The following is an 18,072-nucleotide window of genomic DNA, read 5'->3' as shown; positions in this document are numbered from 1 at the left end:
TATTCAAGTCTGTGTGTGATGTGAATGCTCAAGAGCACGCATGTGCATTATCAGTTTCAAAGGTGCGTGTGTATAGAATGTGCATGTGCATCTTTTAGTGTGACTGCTCAAGGGTGTGTGTGGATCAGATGGATTTCGAGGATGTGTATAAATGTGTGATAGGAGCCAGCATCCAAAGGTTTGTGTGTGATGTGAGCGTTCAAGGGTACGTGTATGTGTGATGAGAATATTTAAAGCTCTTGGGGGGTGTGTGTGTGTGCTGGGAATGTTCAAGGAGGTGTGTGTGTGCTGTGAATGCTCAAAGCTGTGTGACGTGATGTTCAAGGGTGTGTGTGTGTGTGGCTGTGTGAGAGACTGGTGAGAAGTGGGGATAGGAGAAAGGAAGTGTACAGAAACATTCTTTACGGACGTGGTAGAGAATGTGGCCATGTGTCTTTGTCGGGGACAGAGACGTATACAAAACTTGTCATTGTCATCTATGCACACAAAATGGCTAGGAGGAGGGTGTCCGGAGAAGGATGTGTATGAGGTGGGACTACAAGAAACATTTTTTTTTTTTTAGGAAAATAATTTTCCATCCAAATGAGTGTCCCCTGCTCCTAAGCATTCACCTTTTAAAAAGTTAAATTCTTATTTTATTGATGCAGCTGCAGCTCAGGGAAGTTTTTGGACCTGCTTTCAGCCAGTTTGTGTGCCATACATAAAATCTACAATCATTGCTACAATCACCCCATGTTCTTACTGGGTGAGGCTAGAATTACCCAACTTAATCACTCCCATCTCTGGCTTAAGAACTTTTCCAAAACCCAAATCTCTCTCCTTAAAAAAAAAAAAAAAAAAAGTGCCAATTTGTCACCCTTATGGCCAAGTCTCTTTGGGGTATGTGAGTTAAAACATACGCTTCATCGCCTGATAATTAGCCACTGCAGATAAGAGTGTGCGGGGAGCGACAGAAACAACTGGGAACCAGATAAATACCATAGAATCACATCATATAAACCTTTGACTCTTAAGAATTCAAACTACTGTTCAGGGATTTTTAAAGGTGAGACTAATAATGTGTAAACAGTACGGGCATTTCCACTCACTGTAAATGAGCCTCCTGCTCCCACGGGCTCCTGCTCTGGAGTGAGCCTGAGATGGGTAAGGCAACTCCATCTTGGATCCTGAACGCCTATCTTTGTGTGAGCATCTCGTGATGACTGAATGTGGGTCTGAATGTGTTCTTCCAAACTGCCCCAATCTGGGCTTTTCCTCGGGGTACATACACCTGCAATTTCCCCTTGGTGACAGGTACGGGAGTCCTAGTATTTTATATGACCTAGCCCCTAAACCCAAGCCACCGGTTAATCCTGTGCTCAACCAAATAAACCATGATTGGTTCCATCACGGGAGGAAACACCAGCAAAGTCTTTCTAAAGGATAGTTCAGTAGTCACTTTGTACATGATTTTGTGCACTGGCTTTAGAATCCAGCCCCTGGGAAGATGGGGCTTCACTGTAATAAGAGATCATGGAACCCATTCTCTTGGTTGGCAGGATGGAAGGATGGAAGTCATCCTTCAGATAACACAACTCTTAAGCATCTTCAAGATATTGTAAAATAATTCCCACACGTACTGCACTCCAGCCTCACAGGACTTCTTTCAGGCCTCTGTGGGCATAGGCTCCCTACTCCTTCCACTGCCCCAGCTCACTTCTCCTTGCTCTTCAGGCCTCGGCTTGGCCATGTGTGTCCGGGAGGCCTTCCCTGAGCCCCAGACCAGGCCGGGTGCATAGCACTAGTGTTCCCATGGCCCCCTCCCCTTTGCTGGTTGATGGGTCTGTTTCCTGCCCCCACCCTCAGCCCTAAACCATTGAGAGGACTTTGGCCAGGAGTATTTTGATCAACATTTTATCCCCAGAGCTTGGCAGTCAAACCACCTCCTCCACAAATATTTGCTGAATGGTCACTGGAATGTTTCAGGAATTCACTTTGATGTTTAATAAACCTAAATGTCAAGGAATTCGTCTCATGTTGTAGTCTCCCAAAATCTCCCCTGCTGCATGCAAAGCTTACTGCCTTTAATCCAAAGGAGACTGACCAACTTCCCTTGTAGAAGTAACATGCACAGTTGAGGACCACGACTCTTGTCATTCTCCAAGTTCAGGGCTTCAACCTCTTCAGTCTCATTGTTCTCAACTCCAAATCCTCTTCATATGCTCCCAAACTGCACCCATTCAGGCCTTTCCAGGGATCCGTGGGCCTGCAGCAGACTGGCCCTTGGTGACAGGTGCGGGAACTCGATGATACAAAGACAACTGTCTAGGCAGCATTGGGCAGCGGGTGGCTTTAGAGTTCAATCTTGGCTCCACCACACATTAGCTATGAGGCATTCATCCCTTCACCACCCCAAGCTGCTGACCAAAACGTGGGGAGAATAAAAGCTGCCATGTAGGGCTGACAGGAGAATCAAGTGAGGCAGCGGATGTGAACACGCATCTGTGTTGGCCGGTGGCACGTTGGCTTCAGGCTACCCCTTGGCCCCAGGGGACATGGCACTGGGGGTTCTGCAGATCCTGGGCAAGGAGCCTCTCTGCAAGGCGGTGGCCTGAGGCCAGGCGCTGTGAGATTGCAAGGGACAAAGTGGTTGTCAAGCAAATTCTGCCACCTTGTGGTACTCATGCATAAGATCCAACCCCACCTGGATCCTGAAGCCCCGCCTTACCCCTCTCCAGCCCCACCCTGCTTCTTAGTGGTGGTGGTGGGGGCCCTCTCTCTTCTCAGCCCTGTCTATCCCAAGGCTTCCTGACCTGGAGGTGTCCTCCCAAACCCTGTAGTCCCAGGATGTTCCCAGTTTTGTCTATCAGTAGACCAGTCTACTCCATGGTCCATGGACTGTATTAGGGCCATTTTCCCCCTGCTGGGCCAAAGGAGAACCCGAGCAGGGGTTCTCTCCGCCCACCTCAGTCCCTTCTTCAGCCACCCAAAAGCTACTCGGTGCCTGGGCATCTGATTCTTCAGCAATTAATGGTGTGTCTGTACTTGCAAATCTTCTCAACAAAACCTGCTGCTGGCTCCTCTGGCCCATTTGAGGAGGACTTGGGGCAGGGTAGCTAGCGTGTGCGTGTGTGTGTGTGTGTGTGTACATGCACACGGACCTATTCCTTGCTCTGGACTAGTAATGCCCTTCCTGGCCATCTACAACCCAGCTCATAGGGCGCCCCCACTGCCAGGCCCTCAGCTGCAGCACTGCTTCAGCTGCCGGGGCCTCTCCCTGAGCCTGTCTGTTCTGGATACCTCTCCTGGATGCAAGAAGAGCAACTCCCCTCTTCCCTTCCCCTGGGCCTCGGCACTGACACTCCAAGGTAGGTGGGAGGCGACTGATGCCTGCAGGTACTTGGCTATCATCCAGGCTTCCAGGAAATACAGCAGAGAAGGGGGGACGGAGGCTGCCCTCAGATTTTAGGCAAACAGCCTTTACCTTGCTGTGTGTGCTTGCAGCTTAGTGATCTGTGAGCTCTTAATAATTAGGTCGCTGACCTTTTCGCTGTGCTTTTCCCCCTGCTGGGGTAATAAACGGGTCCGCGAGTCCATTCTGTTGTTAGTGCTCCACCGGCCGGCACCTAACGATGGCTCTGGATTGCCTGGCCCGGGGTGGGACAGGGCTGGCATGCCCAACGAGCTGGATGTGGTTATGGGACTGACCTGCCACCCACCCATTTCGAAATCGGCTGCTGGAATCCATTAATCTCCAATTCCCCGTGTCCCTTTCCAAATAGGTCAGAAACGTTTGGTTGCCACAAGGTATCACCTGGAAAAGGTGAGAATGGGAGCTGCAAAAGCTAAAGATGGTACAGGTGGGTTCGGGAGAATTCAGGAGCCTAAATATGTTGGGTGGGGCAACATTAGCTTAGTGTTTACAACAAGGCATGCGCAGTGCGAAGTATTCTCACATACATGATCACATTACCTGAGAAAGAGGATCACCTTCCTCTTACAGATGAGAAAGGTAAAGTCAAGAAAACTTAAGAACTAGCTTTGTGCACGGATCTGAGCTCAAATGCTGATCCCACGGCTTACTAGCGAGTCACCCTAAGCAAGTTAACTAAGCTCTCTCTGTTCTCACCTATGAACTAGGGCTAATGATGCCTGCCCTACTGGTTTGGATAGAAACGTATGCTGTAGGTAGGGGCCCTGGTACCATTTCTCTGCTTGGCCAATAGTGACAGTACAAGTGACTTATGTAAAAGGAGATTTCAGGATGGAGCAAGCAAGCCTAGTTGAGAGAATGTCTTATTTTTTTAAAGATTTTATTCATTTGAGAGAGAGAGAGCGTGCGTGCGTGGGGTTGGGGCGGGGGGAGACGGGGGCAGGAGGAGCAAAGGGAGAGGGACAAGCAGACTGTGTGCTGAGTGCGGAGCACCACGTGGGGCTCCCTCTCACAACCCTGAGATCATGACCTGAGCCGAAAGCAAGAGTCAGAGGCTCAACCGACTGCCCGGAGAATGTCTTTTAAAATAGGGTCGGGAGGCCACAAGGGTGGAGGAACTTAGGCCCGTCCTCATCCCTCATGGGGTGGGGGCGTGGGGGGGGGGGGGGGACTAGGAACTTCTTGCCAGCTACAAGCCTTCAGCCTGGACTTCCCTTACTCACCACCCCTGAATCATTTCCATTCTTCACTTTGAAAAGAGCCAATTCAATCCCTCATTTGCATTAACCTAGTTTCAATCCGTTTTGTATTGAGGACCTGAATGAGAGCTGTACTTGTGACCTTTGGCCTTTTTCACTCCATCCCTTCCTTGTCTTCCTCAGGATGCACAGTGAGGTTTTTGCCTGAGACCGGGTATCCCAAATGGCAGAACTAATTGCCCAAATAAAACACCTGTTTGCTTAAATTTTCGGTGAATCCCTTCTAGGTTGACACTTGCCCAAGGTCATAAAACAAATTCAAACCCAGGTTTCCTGACTCCCAAGTTCAGGGCTCAGGGGGAAGGAGGCTGGTTCACTTAAGTATTTTTTTTAAAGCGTGGCCACCGAAGCAGGCTCTGCCCTAGGATTTGGAAGTTCAGTTAGGTGTAGGAGCCACACAACTCATTGTCCTATAAAGTGCTAGGTCTAGAAGCACATACATGGTGCAGAAAAGGCACAGCAGGAGGGTCTCCTGAGGTGAAACTACCAGGAAAACGAGTTCGTAAGAGTGGTACTATTTTCTCCATACTACCAGCAAAGGTAAAAAATAGAAGTGACTGGAAATCACTTGGGAAGGCAAAGACCAGGAGGGAGCTCAACTTTTAGAGCAGGCTTCTAGTGAGCTGGGTAGTCTGTTTTACATGTCTTTTACACACACACACACACACACACACACACACACACAGTGGCATTTTCTTCTGAGGGTGAACAAGCATGCTCAAACCACAAGTCCTAATTCCAACCTCTCACACCTTACTCTTTCTTCCTCCCACCGTCTTCTTGGAAGGTGCCCATCCCCTGAAACACAGAGAACATCACCTCTTGGTTCCCTAGTGATCTCCCCAAAGGATACACTAGAAACAATTTTTTGGTCATGTCTGGCAGCCAGTGGAAGATTCGAGCTGGCATTCAGCATATACAGTCATTTTGACCATAATGCCAAAAAAGCTTGCATTCTGTAAAATCACACTCCAAAAATAACAAGGCTTCTGGGAAAGGGGGGCTAGGGCAGACCACACAGAAACAATGGGATTTTTGTGGCCAGAGCACAAATAAAACAGGACCAAGCCCAGTGACGCTACTGCAGTTAAGCTCCCACTGGCCACGTGCACTGGTCCCTTGCACCTCTACTCCTGGGGCTCATGCTTCTTCCTGACACACAGAGACTAGTTCCATCAAAATAAAAAACGTGATCCAGAAAGGGACCTTCTTCATCAATTCTGTAAAACAAAGGGGAGGGTGGTGCCTTCCCAGCATCTTTCTTTCCACTCCATCTCCCTGGACAGCCTAACACAGTGGAGACGCTAATAGGGATTTGTGAAGCTACGAAACCAGCCTCTAGTCATAATAAAGGAAGGTACTTCCATAAAATTTGCGGCCTTTTTCTTAAGGTAATTCAATCCTGTCCCTGATCACTTCAAAATATTAATGTTCTGGGGAAAATGTTATAGGAACTAACCTAATTTCGGGTTATTCTGACACCATTTCTCTATTTACCAATTGTATATGTTATTTCCCATTAAAGAAACAACTTTATACCAAAACAGAGTATCTTAAAAACAGTCGTTAATTCTGGTACCAATTCCAATGTGTGAGTTCTTCCCACACAAAAAGCAATTCTCAGATGCTAGCTGGGTGTCCTACAATTCAGCTCAATTCTGACACCATCTACCTGGAGACAGCATCAGATCCAACAGGTTAAGGGCTCAGTCCTACAAGATACCCCCACCCCCATCCTGCTCCCCCAACCCATCAGATGCCAATCACCTGTCCAGGCACCTGTGCTTCTGAAAAACAGGTTCAATCGGACGTTCCAAGGACCACCCCCAACTTGGGTTCAAATACTTTGCTAGAATGGCTCACAGAACTCAGAGAAACATGTTACTTACTGGAATACTAGTTTATTATAAAAGGACATAACTCAGGAACAGCCAGATGGAAGAGGTACGCAGGGTAAGGTAGGGGGGAAGGGTGCAGACCTTCCATGCTGTCTTGGAGCACGCCACTCCCCCCAAATCCCCAAGGGGTCACCAACCCAGGAAGCTCTCTGTCCACCCATCCTTTTGTATTTTTATGAAGGCTTCATTTCATAGGCAAGACTAATTCCATCATTGGCCATCGGTGATTGAACCCAATCTCTAGCCCCTCTCCCCTCCCAGGTCAGGCGGTTGGACTGAAAGTTCCAACCCTCTAGTCACATGGTTGACTTCCCTGGCAACCAGCCCCAATCCTTAGGTTACCAAGGGGCTTTCTAAAACTCGCCTCGTAAACATAATGAAAAACACCTTGATTGCTCTCAGCACAGGAAATTCCACAGGTTTTAGGAGTTTTGTGCAAGGAACGGGTACAGAGACCAAATATATATTTCTTACTATCAATCACACTATCAGTCTTGAATATAGTCTCCACCTCACTCTGGTGATTCCTTCCCTTCTAGACTGGAGGTCCCTGAGGCGAATATGCAGCATAGTTCACGTCTACAACTCACCCCAAAACCCAGAAAGAGAAAAGCACCCCTGGTCCTATGTCTGCCCTCTCCTAGCACCCATGTTTCACTCCCGGGGCAGCACGACTGCCTGTGAAATCAGCAAGCCTCAGCTCGGGGACATCTCCCCACTGCAATGAGGTTCAGGGCAAGGAGGACATATCAGGACTAGGCACCTCAAGTTCGATCACAGAAAGCAACTTCCCCGACCCTGAGTGAGAACACAAGGCTACATCAGAAGCAGAAACAGAAAACCCATTTCACCAGCTTACATCACACAGCCCAGCTGTCTGAGGAAACCAGGAAGCTGGGATCCAAGATGCAGCCTGGCTACTGGAACGACTATCCTGTGCAGACGGAGGCATGCCTGAGACCCGCCCTCCCTTCCACTCATTTAGCAAATGTTCACTGAGTGCCTTCCGCGTGCCAGGCACTGGGACCAGTGATGACTCAAGCAATGCAGGGGGATCGAGAGCCCCAGCCCAGAAGCAAGAGATCAGCCTTCTCCTCCTGTGCCATCAGTGACGTCAGACTCTTAGCTGAGTCCCATCTAGCCATGATTTCCCCATTTGTAAAATGGAGGGGACAATCGGAGCCTGTTTATTTCACACAATTGTTTCAAAACAGATAGGACTAAATTGTTTAAAAATTGCTTAAAAATTAAAAAAGAATGAAAGAAAAAAAAAACAAGAAAGAGAAGAAAAGAGGGAACCTGAGTGGCTCAGTCAGTTAAGCACCTGCCTTCAGCTCAGGTCATGATCTCAGGGTCCTGGGATCGAGCCCCACATCGGGCTCCCTGCTCAGTGGAGAATCTGCTTCTCCCTCTCCCTCTGCAATCCCCCCACTCCTGCATGCGCACGTGCTCTCTCTTTCTCTCTCTCATAAAAATAAAATCTAAAAAAAAAGGAAAGAGAAGAAAAAAAGGAAGAAATTTTCCTAGGCTAGGCAGATACACTTTCATATCAAATACAAAGTGAGGAAAACACAAAATGGCTAATGGCTAAGGAACTGCATAGAACTAGTTTCTTTGCATGAGCCTAGAAGCTTTCACAGAACTCGGGGTTTTTAGAAGGTCAATTCATTTCCTTCGGTTCTCTCTTTCTGGGTCCAGGAAGCTAACTGATTCACTATGAAGTAATGCAACACTCAACTCTCAGCCTGGAAACAAGGGAAATCACCCTAAGAGACGGCTCTCTCTACACAGGGAAAAGCCAGTCGTCCTCAAAGGACAAAATCAGCCGAGACCCACACAGTGATAAACTCGTTTATTTCTCTGAATTTAGTTGGCTGCGTGCTGTTCCCTGCAAAGACGGGACAAGCACATAATGTCCTCGAGGTCCCGACCACAGGCCTGGTCGAGGATTGTCCACTGGCGGCCCCGCCCATCAGAGGTCCAAGAGAAATCTCCTAACCGGGGCCAGGTACTTCGGTTTCAAATAGTCACCCAGCTCCTCCTTACAGACCCAGACATGACGGCCCTTCTTCCCGGTCTGGGAGAAGTCTCCAGTTAATAGCAGTGCTTTGAAGAAGAATACTTTGGCCCCGAGGCTACTCTCTGTCCGCATAGCTTGAGGGAACTTGAACTTGTAGTGGCCACAGGGGGCATTTCCCAGGAACTTGGCTTCCAGGTTGTTTTCTGAAGGGAAGAGGGGAACATTTGGAAGATGAGGATGCACCCACCTGTTTACTCTGGCTCCCCAAATCACTGGGGGTCTCTGTGAGAGCCATTTCCAGCGCGAGGTAAAGCAATCCCTGAGAGTGAGGATGAGGGTCATTCCTGAAGAGCCTGTCCCCCTCTCCATCCATGGGCTCACGGGCTCTAGATTCACTGGGTCCATCCCATGTGCCAAGCTACTGCTCTCAGACTGCAGTCAGCGATGCCATTCAGAGACCACTACCTGGAATCAGAGCACCAAGCTTCTAGACTCAGCTCAGCCACCGTCTGCTGATGAAGGACCAAGACACTTAGTATCTGTAAAGCAAAGCTCATTAACCTTTCAAAGGGAGTGTCATTTGAAAAGCATAAAAAGGACCCAATTTGACTTCTGTGGGGTGAAAACATTGTAACCAAAGTTAAAAGACAAAGACAGATGGCTGGATATTATCTAGATCTATAACAAAGGGTTAACAGCAACCGAGCCATTTCAAAGGAAAGGGGAAAGGACAGATGAATGACAGCATTTGGAGAGCCAGCTAGCTAAACAGGAAAAATAAAGCTGGATTCCACCAACCTCAGTCCTCACATCAAAAATGATACCACACGGATCAAAGATTTAACAACAGAAATTTCACTTTTGTAAAAAGACTGTGTATTCTGGATGGTGGTTTCATGGATGTTTAATCTTTTCTGAATTTTTCTGTATTTTCAAGTTTTTCATTAAAGGAAAAAAAAAAAAACCGAAAGAGTACTAGAAAAAAATGTGGGACACTTTCCGTATAATTTTTGAGAGGGAAAGCCCTCACCAAGACACAAAATTTTAAAAATCCATAAAAGAAAAAACTATTGGGGCGCCTGGGTGGCTCAGTCGTTAAGCGTCTGCCTTCGGCTCAGGTCATGATCCCAGGGTCCTGGGATCAAGCCCCGCATCGGGCTCCCTGCTCGGCCGGAAGCCTGCTTCTCCCCCTCCCACTCCCCCTGCTTGTGTTCCCTCTCTCGCTGTCTCTCTGTCAAATAAATAAAATCTTTAAAAAAAAAAAAAGAAAAAACTACATAAAACTAAATCTTTCTACAAGGAAAAACGAAGCATAAGAGTCAAAGGCAAAATGGCACACTAAGAAAAATATTTTCAACACACTCCACAAAGGAAGGGTGTCTTCGGGTGTAAGAAGTACCGAGGAAAAAGCCAACAAATCTACAAGAAAAGTGAACTAAGCATATGAAGAAGGAGTTCACAGAAAAATAAATACCGCTGACCTATAAACTCATTAAAAGGTGCTCAATCTTATTAACAACTAAAGAAACATAAATTCAAACAACAACATGTCATTACTGAAGTCCCAAAACTTGGGAGCTGTCCACTGCCTGTCAAGGACAAGAGAAAAATGGGCACTCTCACACCATCGGGAGGGGGAGAAATTAGTGTGAACCACTATCTTTGGCAAGAGTTACCAATTTTAGGGCGCCTGGGTCTCGGCTGGTTAAGCGACTGCCTTCAGCTCAGATCATGATCCTCGAGACCCGAGATCGAGTCCCGCATCGGGCTCCCTGCTCAGCGGAGTGTCTGCTTCTCCCTCTGACCCTCCCCTACTCTCATGAGCTCTCTCTCTCATTCTCTCTCTCAAATAAATAAATAAATAAATAAAATCTTAAAAAAAAATTACCAATTTTAATTATGTGTACCCTTTCATCCAGTGACTCTGCTTCTAGAACTTGATCCTCCCAGATACATTTCTCTGCCCGCATGCACAAAGGTGACTACGCAAGGACGCTCATTACAGCTTACTTGTAAAAGCAACAGACTGGTGAAGTGAATGCAGTACACGTGTATTATGAAATCATATGCTGGGGTTAGAAAGCGTTAAGGTATGGCTTCACATGCTGATAGACAAAGATGCTTAAAAGCTGCATAGAAGAGAAATGAAGGTATATAACCATGCTCCTACTATGTGGGGGAGAAAAATCAGATGAAGTATGTATGTACTTGCAATTTCTAAAAGGATATACCAAAAAAATTAAATAAATAAAAAATAAAAGGATACACCAAAAACTGTTAACAGGGGATGTCTCTGAAACAGGAAAATTACTTCTCACCCTGTATTACATTTACTAGACACTGTTTTGATAATTTTCTTTTCACCATATATAACGAATTGCTTCTCTCAATACAAAAAAAAACAAGAAACAAAAAAACCACTATTGGCCTCAGAAGAGGAAGTGATATATGTGAGCTCACCTACAACACAAAATGCCAATAGGGGGTATCTGTGAGTGGTGGAATTACACTGGCTTTATACTTTCCTGAATTTTCTCCTCATTTCACTGAATATATACTTATTTTTCTATAATCTGGAAAAAAAAGTTAAAAAATATAGTCAAATCAAGAAGAAAAAATAGTTTATTACAAACCGGGTAAAGAATCACAAAGAAATGCAAGTAGCCAGTAAACACATGAAAATATGGTCAATCTCATTAACAATCAGGAAAATGCTAATCCAAAAGAGATCATTTTGTACTAACTAGATAGGCAAAAACTAAAGAGACAAGTCCACGTGTCGGTGGGGTCTAGACAAACGGGTATGTACATTCTGCAGGACAACTGGACAGTACCCGTGGAAAACTTCAATGTGTTCATCCTTGACCATTAATTCCACCTCGAGGAATTCCATCTTGCAGGACTTGGGAGTGAGGTGCCAACGGGGAGGAAATAAATGGACTCTTTTACATGTATGTATATATACACACATACACATACACACACACACATTTTTACATTTCTTGAGCTTCTCTTGGCCATTTTAATTATTTTCTATTATTTGCCGTTTTAATAACTTTGCAATAAATCAACATGTTTTCTTTGTTATGCACCTGTTTAACAGTGGTATGTCGTTCGTAGGTTTCCTCTCATGCCTATTTATTACAGCAGGAACGTTACAAGGAGGACAGTGAGTTCCGAGGTGGAAGCCCTTTCCACGTGGCACACGGGAGGGAGAGCAGAGCATCCATCATGTATGTGTGAGGGAAGCTGGGCATCTGAACAGTGATCCCGGTGAGAAACCCACATGCCACCTCCTCAGGGACAGCTGAGGCCGTGGGAGAACCGCGAAGATCCCCACCCACTCCATTCTGTCTCGCTCCCGCTCTTGCAGGCCACACGGGGCCCTCGTGGGGAAGGAGCAAGGGGGCACTCCGTGCTGCTGCTTCGTTAGCAGATGCTCGTGCTGGTGACAAAGGGCCAGTAGAGCGCTGTCGATACTGCCAAATCTACATGCTCAATAAACACTCAGCGGGCATCTACTGTGAACCAGGCTGAGAGCTGGGATGACGGGGATGATACTGCCCGTACCTTTAAGGGAGTCAAAATTCTAGCTGGGGGGGAGAAATGTGTCAATACACAGATTACAGGCAATGGAGTAAGTGAAAGAGCGTGTTCTCCACTAGAATGTAAGCTCCCACAGGACAGGGGTAGTGTCCTGTTCATCATGGTGACGCCACTGCCTGGACAGTATCCAGCAAACGGGAGGCTCGGAGTAAATGTTTGCTGCATAAAGGTTATGGGAACCTAGAGGGAGGAGTAGCTCTGTCTACCTGGAGGCCTGGAGAAGGTCCCAGCACAGAAGGTAAAATGTACAAGCTCAGTCTTCAAAACTGAGTAGTCAGACCAAGGAGGAGTAAACTGTTCCAGTCAGAGGCCAGGATGCCACAGAAGAGATGCATGAATGACCACATTACTGGAGGAATGAAGAAGGTCTGCTAGGTTGGAACTCAGACTATACGTCAATATGTGGTCAGATGGGAGACTGGCAAGCTCAGGACCAGAGCAAATGGATTTGTAGGTCATGCTTGAAAGTCTGAACTTTTATGGGAAACCTTCTAGGCAGAGAAGTGTTTGAAAGGTCATTCTGGAAGCACTGAGGGGCATGACATGAAAGCAAAGGGAACTTATTTAGCATCCACTTCAAAGGTCCAGTGCCATGGTTCTCAACCACTGTGACTTCACTCCCCAGGTAGTATCTGGCCATGTCTAGGGACATTTTTGGTTGTTACACTAGGGGGAGTGGGAATGGGCTAGCGCTACTGGCATCTAGTGGGTAGAGGCCAGAGATGCTGTCAACCATCCTATAATGCTCAGAACAGCCCCCACAAAGAATTCCCTGGCCCCAAATGTCAACAGTGCCACGGATGAGAAAACATGATCTGGTGAGAAGCAAAAAGGGTGACAGCTACCACTGTGGGAATAAAGAAAGAAATACTGAGAACAGACCAGGCAGGACTCGAGAACTTCGGGATGTCAGAATGAGGTCAAAGATAACTCCGAGGTTTCTAGTTGGGTAAATGTATTAAGCGTCAGGCCAGTAAGCAAGGCTGCAAGGATAAGAAGAGGTGCAGGCTGAGAGTGGTAGGATTGTCCATTTTGAAAGTACACACTAAATTTTTCAATCTCGGCAAGGGACAGGGAGAGCACAGGGATGGTGCCTGCCAGCCCGCATCCCCAGAGGGTATTTTAGCAGACCCCGAGATGTGTGTTGAATTGAATGCGTGCCCCTCAAGCCAACCATTTTAAGATAAGCAAATAAGCCTCTAGGCACTTTCCAGGTGGCGGCCCCTGTGCTGGGCCCTGGGGCAGAACCTAAATCACAGCAGAAACAGCTTTATCAGAGATAACAGATTGTCAAATACTGAGTCACCAAGAAATCTTCCTCAAAATGACACCAGACTGCCAAAAAATGAAAAATGTCCTCATTTTCAAAGAGACACTCAAAAGTCAAAGTCAATTTTAGAAGGCAGTGGATTACCTAGACAGAGACATTCTGAGAGACCAAGTACTTCTTCAGGATCTGAAGTATGGGCTAAAGAGAGAATCATGAGTGAAAGGCCATATTCCAGATATGAAAGAACTAAACACACTTCATGTCTTTTAAGTTCTCAGCACAATGATGTTGCTTAAAAAAAAAAAAGGATAACTCTATGCAGAGCAGATCAGGAAAAGATCCATCCTACGAAGAGGTGAAATAAAATCCACTTCCTCAAATAATCCATATATTAAATTAATCAAAAACATGGCAAAAGATAAAGCCAAACAGCAAATCATGATCATTTTTATGAACAATAAATAATGAAGCTTTCAGTGGTGTAAAAACTGAAAAACATTTTACTGTAAATACTGATGATTGGAATCCTGTCTGAACTGTTCCACTCGTGTTCCAGAGACAGAAATGCCACTAAAGAGAAGGTGAGTAGGACCCACGATGGCTACCCACGACAATAAAATCTTACAATCATGGGCTCAAGGGAAGATGTGGGCCAATTAAACCCAAGAAGGTACTAGAATTATCTATTCCTATGTAATATGCCAAACTGTGGAAACCTGAAAATGAACATTCTGTACTTTGCTGGGGAGACAACAAGGTTTACTGAGCAGAAATTGAAGCTCTCCATTTTTCAGGTACAAGAGCAGTTGTTAAATTTGCTGAATGAGGAAACCACGAAGAAGCACACTTACGCAACACCGACCTGCTCAAAGAGAGGCACGAGAGGAGGAAGGACCTACAACCAAACTCTTGAGTTCCGCAGAGGAGGTAAAGGCCAAACAAGAGGATCTACTCAGCCAACCCAACAGTTTTACCAACCTCCCCAGGCTTGGAGCTAAGACCAAGCAGAGTCTTTATGAAGGAGCCATTGACTAAAATTTCCAGATCAAATCCTGTTGTCAGACCTCATGCTTTCCCTTCAGAAGCAGCAGCCACTGTGGTGGATATTATTATTTAGCGAGTGAAAAAGTAGATTTTAGGAGGAAAAAAATTCAACCCACACAAAGGATGGAAAAAAAATATGGAGTTCAAGAAAGCAAACACTTTTTACAAGTGAAAGAACTATTTCTTCTACCATCAATAAGACCAACATGCTATATTAAAAAGAAAGAAAGAAAAGAAAAGAAAGTTTTAAAATCTCAGTGGGACAAAGTCTCTCACCTGATCTAAAATTCTTTCTAGGTGAAATTTTTATCGATTTCAAAGTTCCCATTAACGACACACTTCCAATCCTTCCAGCCATCCTCACAAGTCAGTCTGCAAATCCCACGGCTGAGTGTGAAGGGAGTCTTGTGAGCTTCAGACAGAGGCAGAGAACTCACCTGAGAGCGCGGCCAGGGTTCGCTCCGCTGTTCCCCGGAGGGTTTCCCCAGGCTGCCACTCTGCCTGGGGAAGCATCCAAACATCCTGGTCTCCAAGCTTCTCTTTGACCAACAGAACAAGGTTCCTGTCTAGCTTCCGGTGCAGTGAAGTTCTGTCATTCTTTTTATCAGCTTCTGTGAAAAGGGGATCAGAGAAGACAAAAAGACTGTAATCTGCTAGAACCAAGGAGAAGAGAGTTTTTACAGTCTTCCTTTAAGGTAGAGCTATAACCTTTACCCTCTTATAATCAAATTATGACCCTGACCCATCTCTCTAATTCAGACCTCTTTAAGGGTAGAGTCTCACAATCTTAAGAAAACTACAGTGTAAGAAGAGAAAACCAAAAGCTGAACTTCTCCTTTGAAGAGCACAACGCAAGGTACTTTGAGCTGTTGGAAAAGAAGCTATACTCACACTACTTCAAACACTACTACTTCACTGGCTTTGACACTATTACTGACTTAACTTGGCCCCACTTTCTCTGTTCTTCAGTCTCCATCTGTGAAACAAAGGTAAGAGAACTCAATCCTCTGCTTTAGGAGAGATTTCAGAGGAAACACAGGAAACCCTAGTGGGAAAGGCTTAATTTCCCCCCACTCTCACTCCCAAACTCGGAGGTAAACTCAGATAACATTCATGAAGTTTAACTGAGAGAGAATAGGTTATCACAACACCCTTACCTCCCACTCAAAACTAACATCGACCTTTAAAAATTATATTAGGGGCGCCTGGGTGGCTCAGTTGGTTAAGCGACTGCCTTCGGCTCAGGTCATGATCCTGGAGTCCCGGGATCGAGTCCCACATCGGGCTCCCTGCTCAGCAGGGGGTCTGCTTCTCCCTCTGCCCTCTTCCCTCTCGTGCTCTCTGTCTCTCATTCTCTCTCTCTCAAATAAATAAATAAAATCTTTAAAAATAAATAAATAAATAAATAAATAAAAATAAAAATTATATTAGTCTGGAAATGAGGAACAGGGAAAAGAATTTATTTTTCTCCCACCTGAAAGAAGTTTTGCAATCATTTGCTACTTAAAATACAAAGCAGGGGCTAAGCAAATGTCCTCTGTCTGGGAACCGAAATACCCCCCTTTCCCTTCTTTCTTGCTGGCCTGAAAAGACCACAAACCTGTTATGCGAGCTCCAGGTTTGAACTGTAGAAATTTCTGCTCCCATACATCTTCCATATCCTGCACCAGCAATATATTCTGTTCATCTTCTTCTTCATCATACAAGTCAGCTTTCTTCTTTGCCAGTCGTTGGGCTTCATCCAAAGCACGAAGCTCATGGTCCGAATACATACTTCTCTCTACCTCAATCTGGGAAAATTAAAGGACAAAAAACAAAACAAAACAAAAAACAGGCAGAAGAGAAAACAGAGCTATAGCACATTTGACATACTCAGAAGTTTACCACCCAGCATAACCAGACATACAACCAAAACACCACAGAAAAAAAAAAAAGAAGGGGCGCCTGGGTGTCTCAGTCGTTAAGCATCTACCTTCAGCTCAGGTCATGGTCCCAGGGTCCTGGGATCGAGCCCCACATCAGGCTCCCTGCTCGGCGGGAAGCCTGCTTCTCCCTCTCCCACTCCCCCTGCTTGTGTTCCCTCTCTCACTGTGTCTCTCTCTGTCAAATAAATAAATAAAATCTTTAAAAAAAAAAAAAAGAAAAGAAAAAAAGTCACCCGCACTTTGGGCTTGAGTTACATTTGCTAAAATGTTAGAATGTGATTGGAGGTCAAGCTGCTACAAAGAACAGAGGACTGGGACAGGCACTGCCTGCCCACTTAACCACACTCCAGTCCTGTCAGTCCTTGATCTCACCATGGACTTCCCTGCCTCAGGGAGTTTACAGAGGTTGTTCCTTTTTCCTAGAATGTTTCCCCTCATGCTCTTCTCCTAGGAGATTCCTACTCATCCTTCAGATTTCAATTTAAATATCACTTCCTTAGGGAGATATTCCTTGACACTCCCCATAAAATCAAATTAGATGTCCCCGTTAAAACTTTTTACAGTACCCTGTGTCTTCCTTTATAACACTTAGCAGGCTCTGCAGTTATATAGTCATATGATTATTTGGTTATTGACTGGCCCACCTCCACTAGACTGAACACGCTGAGAACCAGAGGCATGTCTGTCTTACTCATCTCTAGCACTTAACACAGTGTCTATACAAAATATGTGATAAGTGACTATCTATAAAATAATAAACTATTTACAGAATAAGTTTATAAACCAAGTAAAAAGTACGAAGTGAAGTTTAGAGCTCTCAGCAGCCAACACAGAAAACATCTCAGATTCTAGGGAAACAGCAACCTTCAATCACTACCTGTTGGGATTTGAGCCCCTCACAGCCACTACACTGAATATTTGCCCGTTTCCTCACTTGCCACTCACACAGACAGACTTTATCACTGTCACCTAATAGATGTGCCCACTACCGTCTCCTAAAACACATCACAGACTCTCTCCTCTCTAAATTATCGACTACCTACGATAGGAACTAAGTCGTCTTGTCACCACCGCATACCTAGTGTGTTCAATGAAAAAGAAAAGCAACTCTAAAGAGTTGCCTAACGTGACAACAAAGACAGCCAATGAAAACAAACTTATTGAACGCCTTCTAGGTACCAAACCAACCCAGTAAGGTGGACACCGATGCTCAGGTTGAGTACGCTGAAGTTCAGAGAGATGAAGTGACTTGCCCAAGGTCACTCAGACCGGTGCCGGAGTCGGGATCGAACCGTGGCCCACGTGCTTCTGTTGGTTCCCCACCGGCACCTCGAAGCCGCTAGCCGCACCTCAATCCTACCTGTTGTAGTAGAGCCGCCATCTCTTCCTGCAATGGAGTCAGCGGCTTCGAGACCAGCGGTGGCCGCTGCAGGCACACCGCGCCCAAAAGGCGCCATGGAGACCCGCTGCTCGAGGGTGCAGCCGCAAGGGCCAGGCTGCGAAAACCCAGGCTACCGGCCCAGAGCCCCTCGAACCGCCTCCAGCCCCTCGCCACCCCAAACAGAGTCCGCCTTACGGACGCCGCCATTCTTCTACCCTCCCACAATGTACCGCGGCTCCCTGCGGGGTCCTGGGCCA

General features: G+C 46.1%; 1 protein-coding gene across 2 annotated transcripts; it reads right to left on the bottom strand.

Annotated features, from left to right (window-relative positions):
- Positions 1-1,909: 1,909 nt before the first annotated feature.
- On the bottom strand, positions 1,910-18,063 carry MRPL46 (mitochondrial ribosomal protein L46). 2 transcript variants are annotated; one of them, XM_036113429.2, is made up of 4 exons: positions 17,795-18,063; positions 16,110-16,299; positions 14,947-15,120; positions 1,910-2,603 (listed from the first exon to the last, which is right to left on the bottom strand). In XM_036113429.2, exons 1-4 carry the CDS (start codon positions 18,020-18,022, stop codon positions 2,452-2,454), a joined length of 744 nt encoding a protein of 247 aa, XP_035969322.2. In that variant the 5' UTR covers positions 18,023-18,063; the 3' UTR covers positions 1,910-2,451. The 2 variants fall into 2 exon arrangements, with proteins under 2 accessions (XP_035969322.2, XP_035969321.2); XM_036113428.2 differs by lacking the exon at positions 1,910-2,603 and adding an exon at positions 8,407-8,792 and having other exon boundaries at positions 17,795-18,058.
- Between the last annotated feature and the right edge of the window lie 9 nt (positions 18,064-18,072).

The sequence above is a fragment of the Halichoerus grypus genome, chromosome 8 (genome assembly GCF_964656455.1).
Source record: "Halichoerus grypus chromosome 8, mHalGry1.hap1.1, whole genome shotgun sequence".
In the NCBI taxonomy this organism is placed as follows: Eukaryota; Metazoa; Chordata; class Mammalia; order Carnivora; family Phocidae; genus Halichoerus; species Halichoerus grypus.
This window is presented reverse-complemented; position numbering and strand designations above follow the sequence as displayed.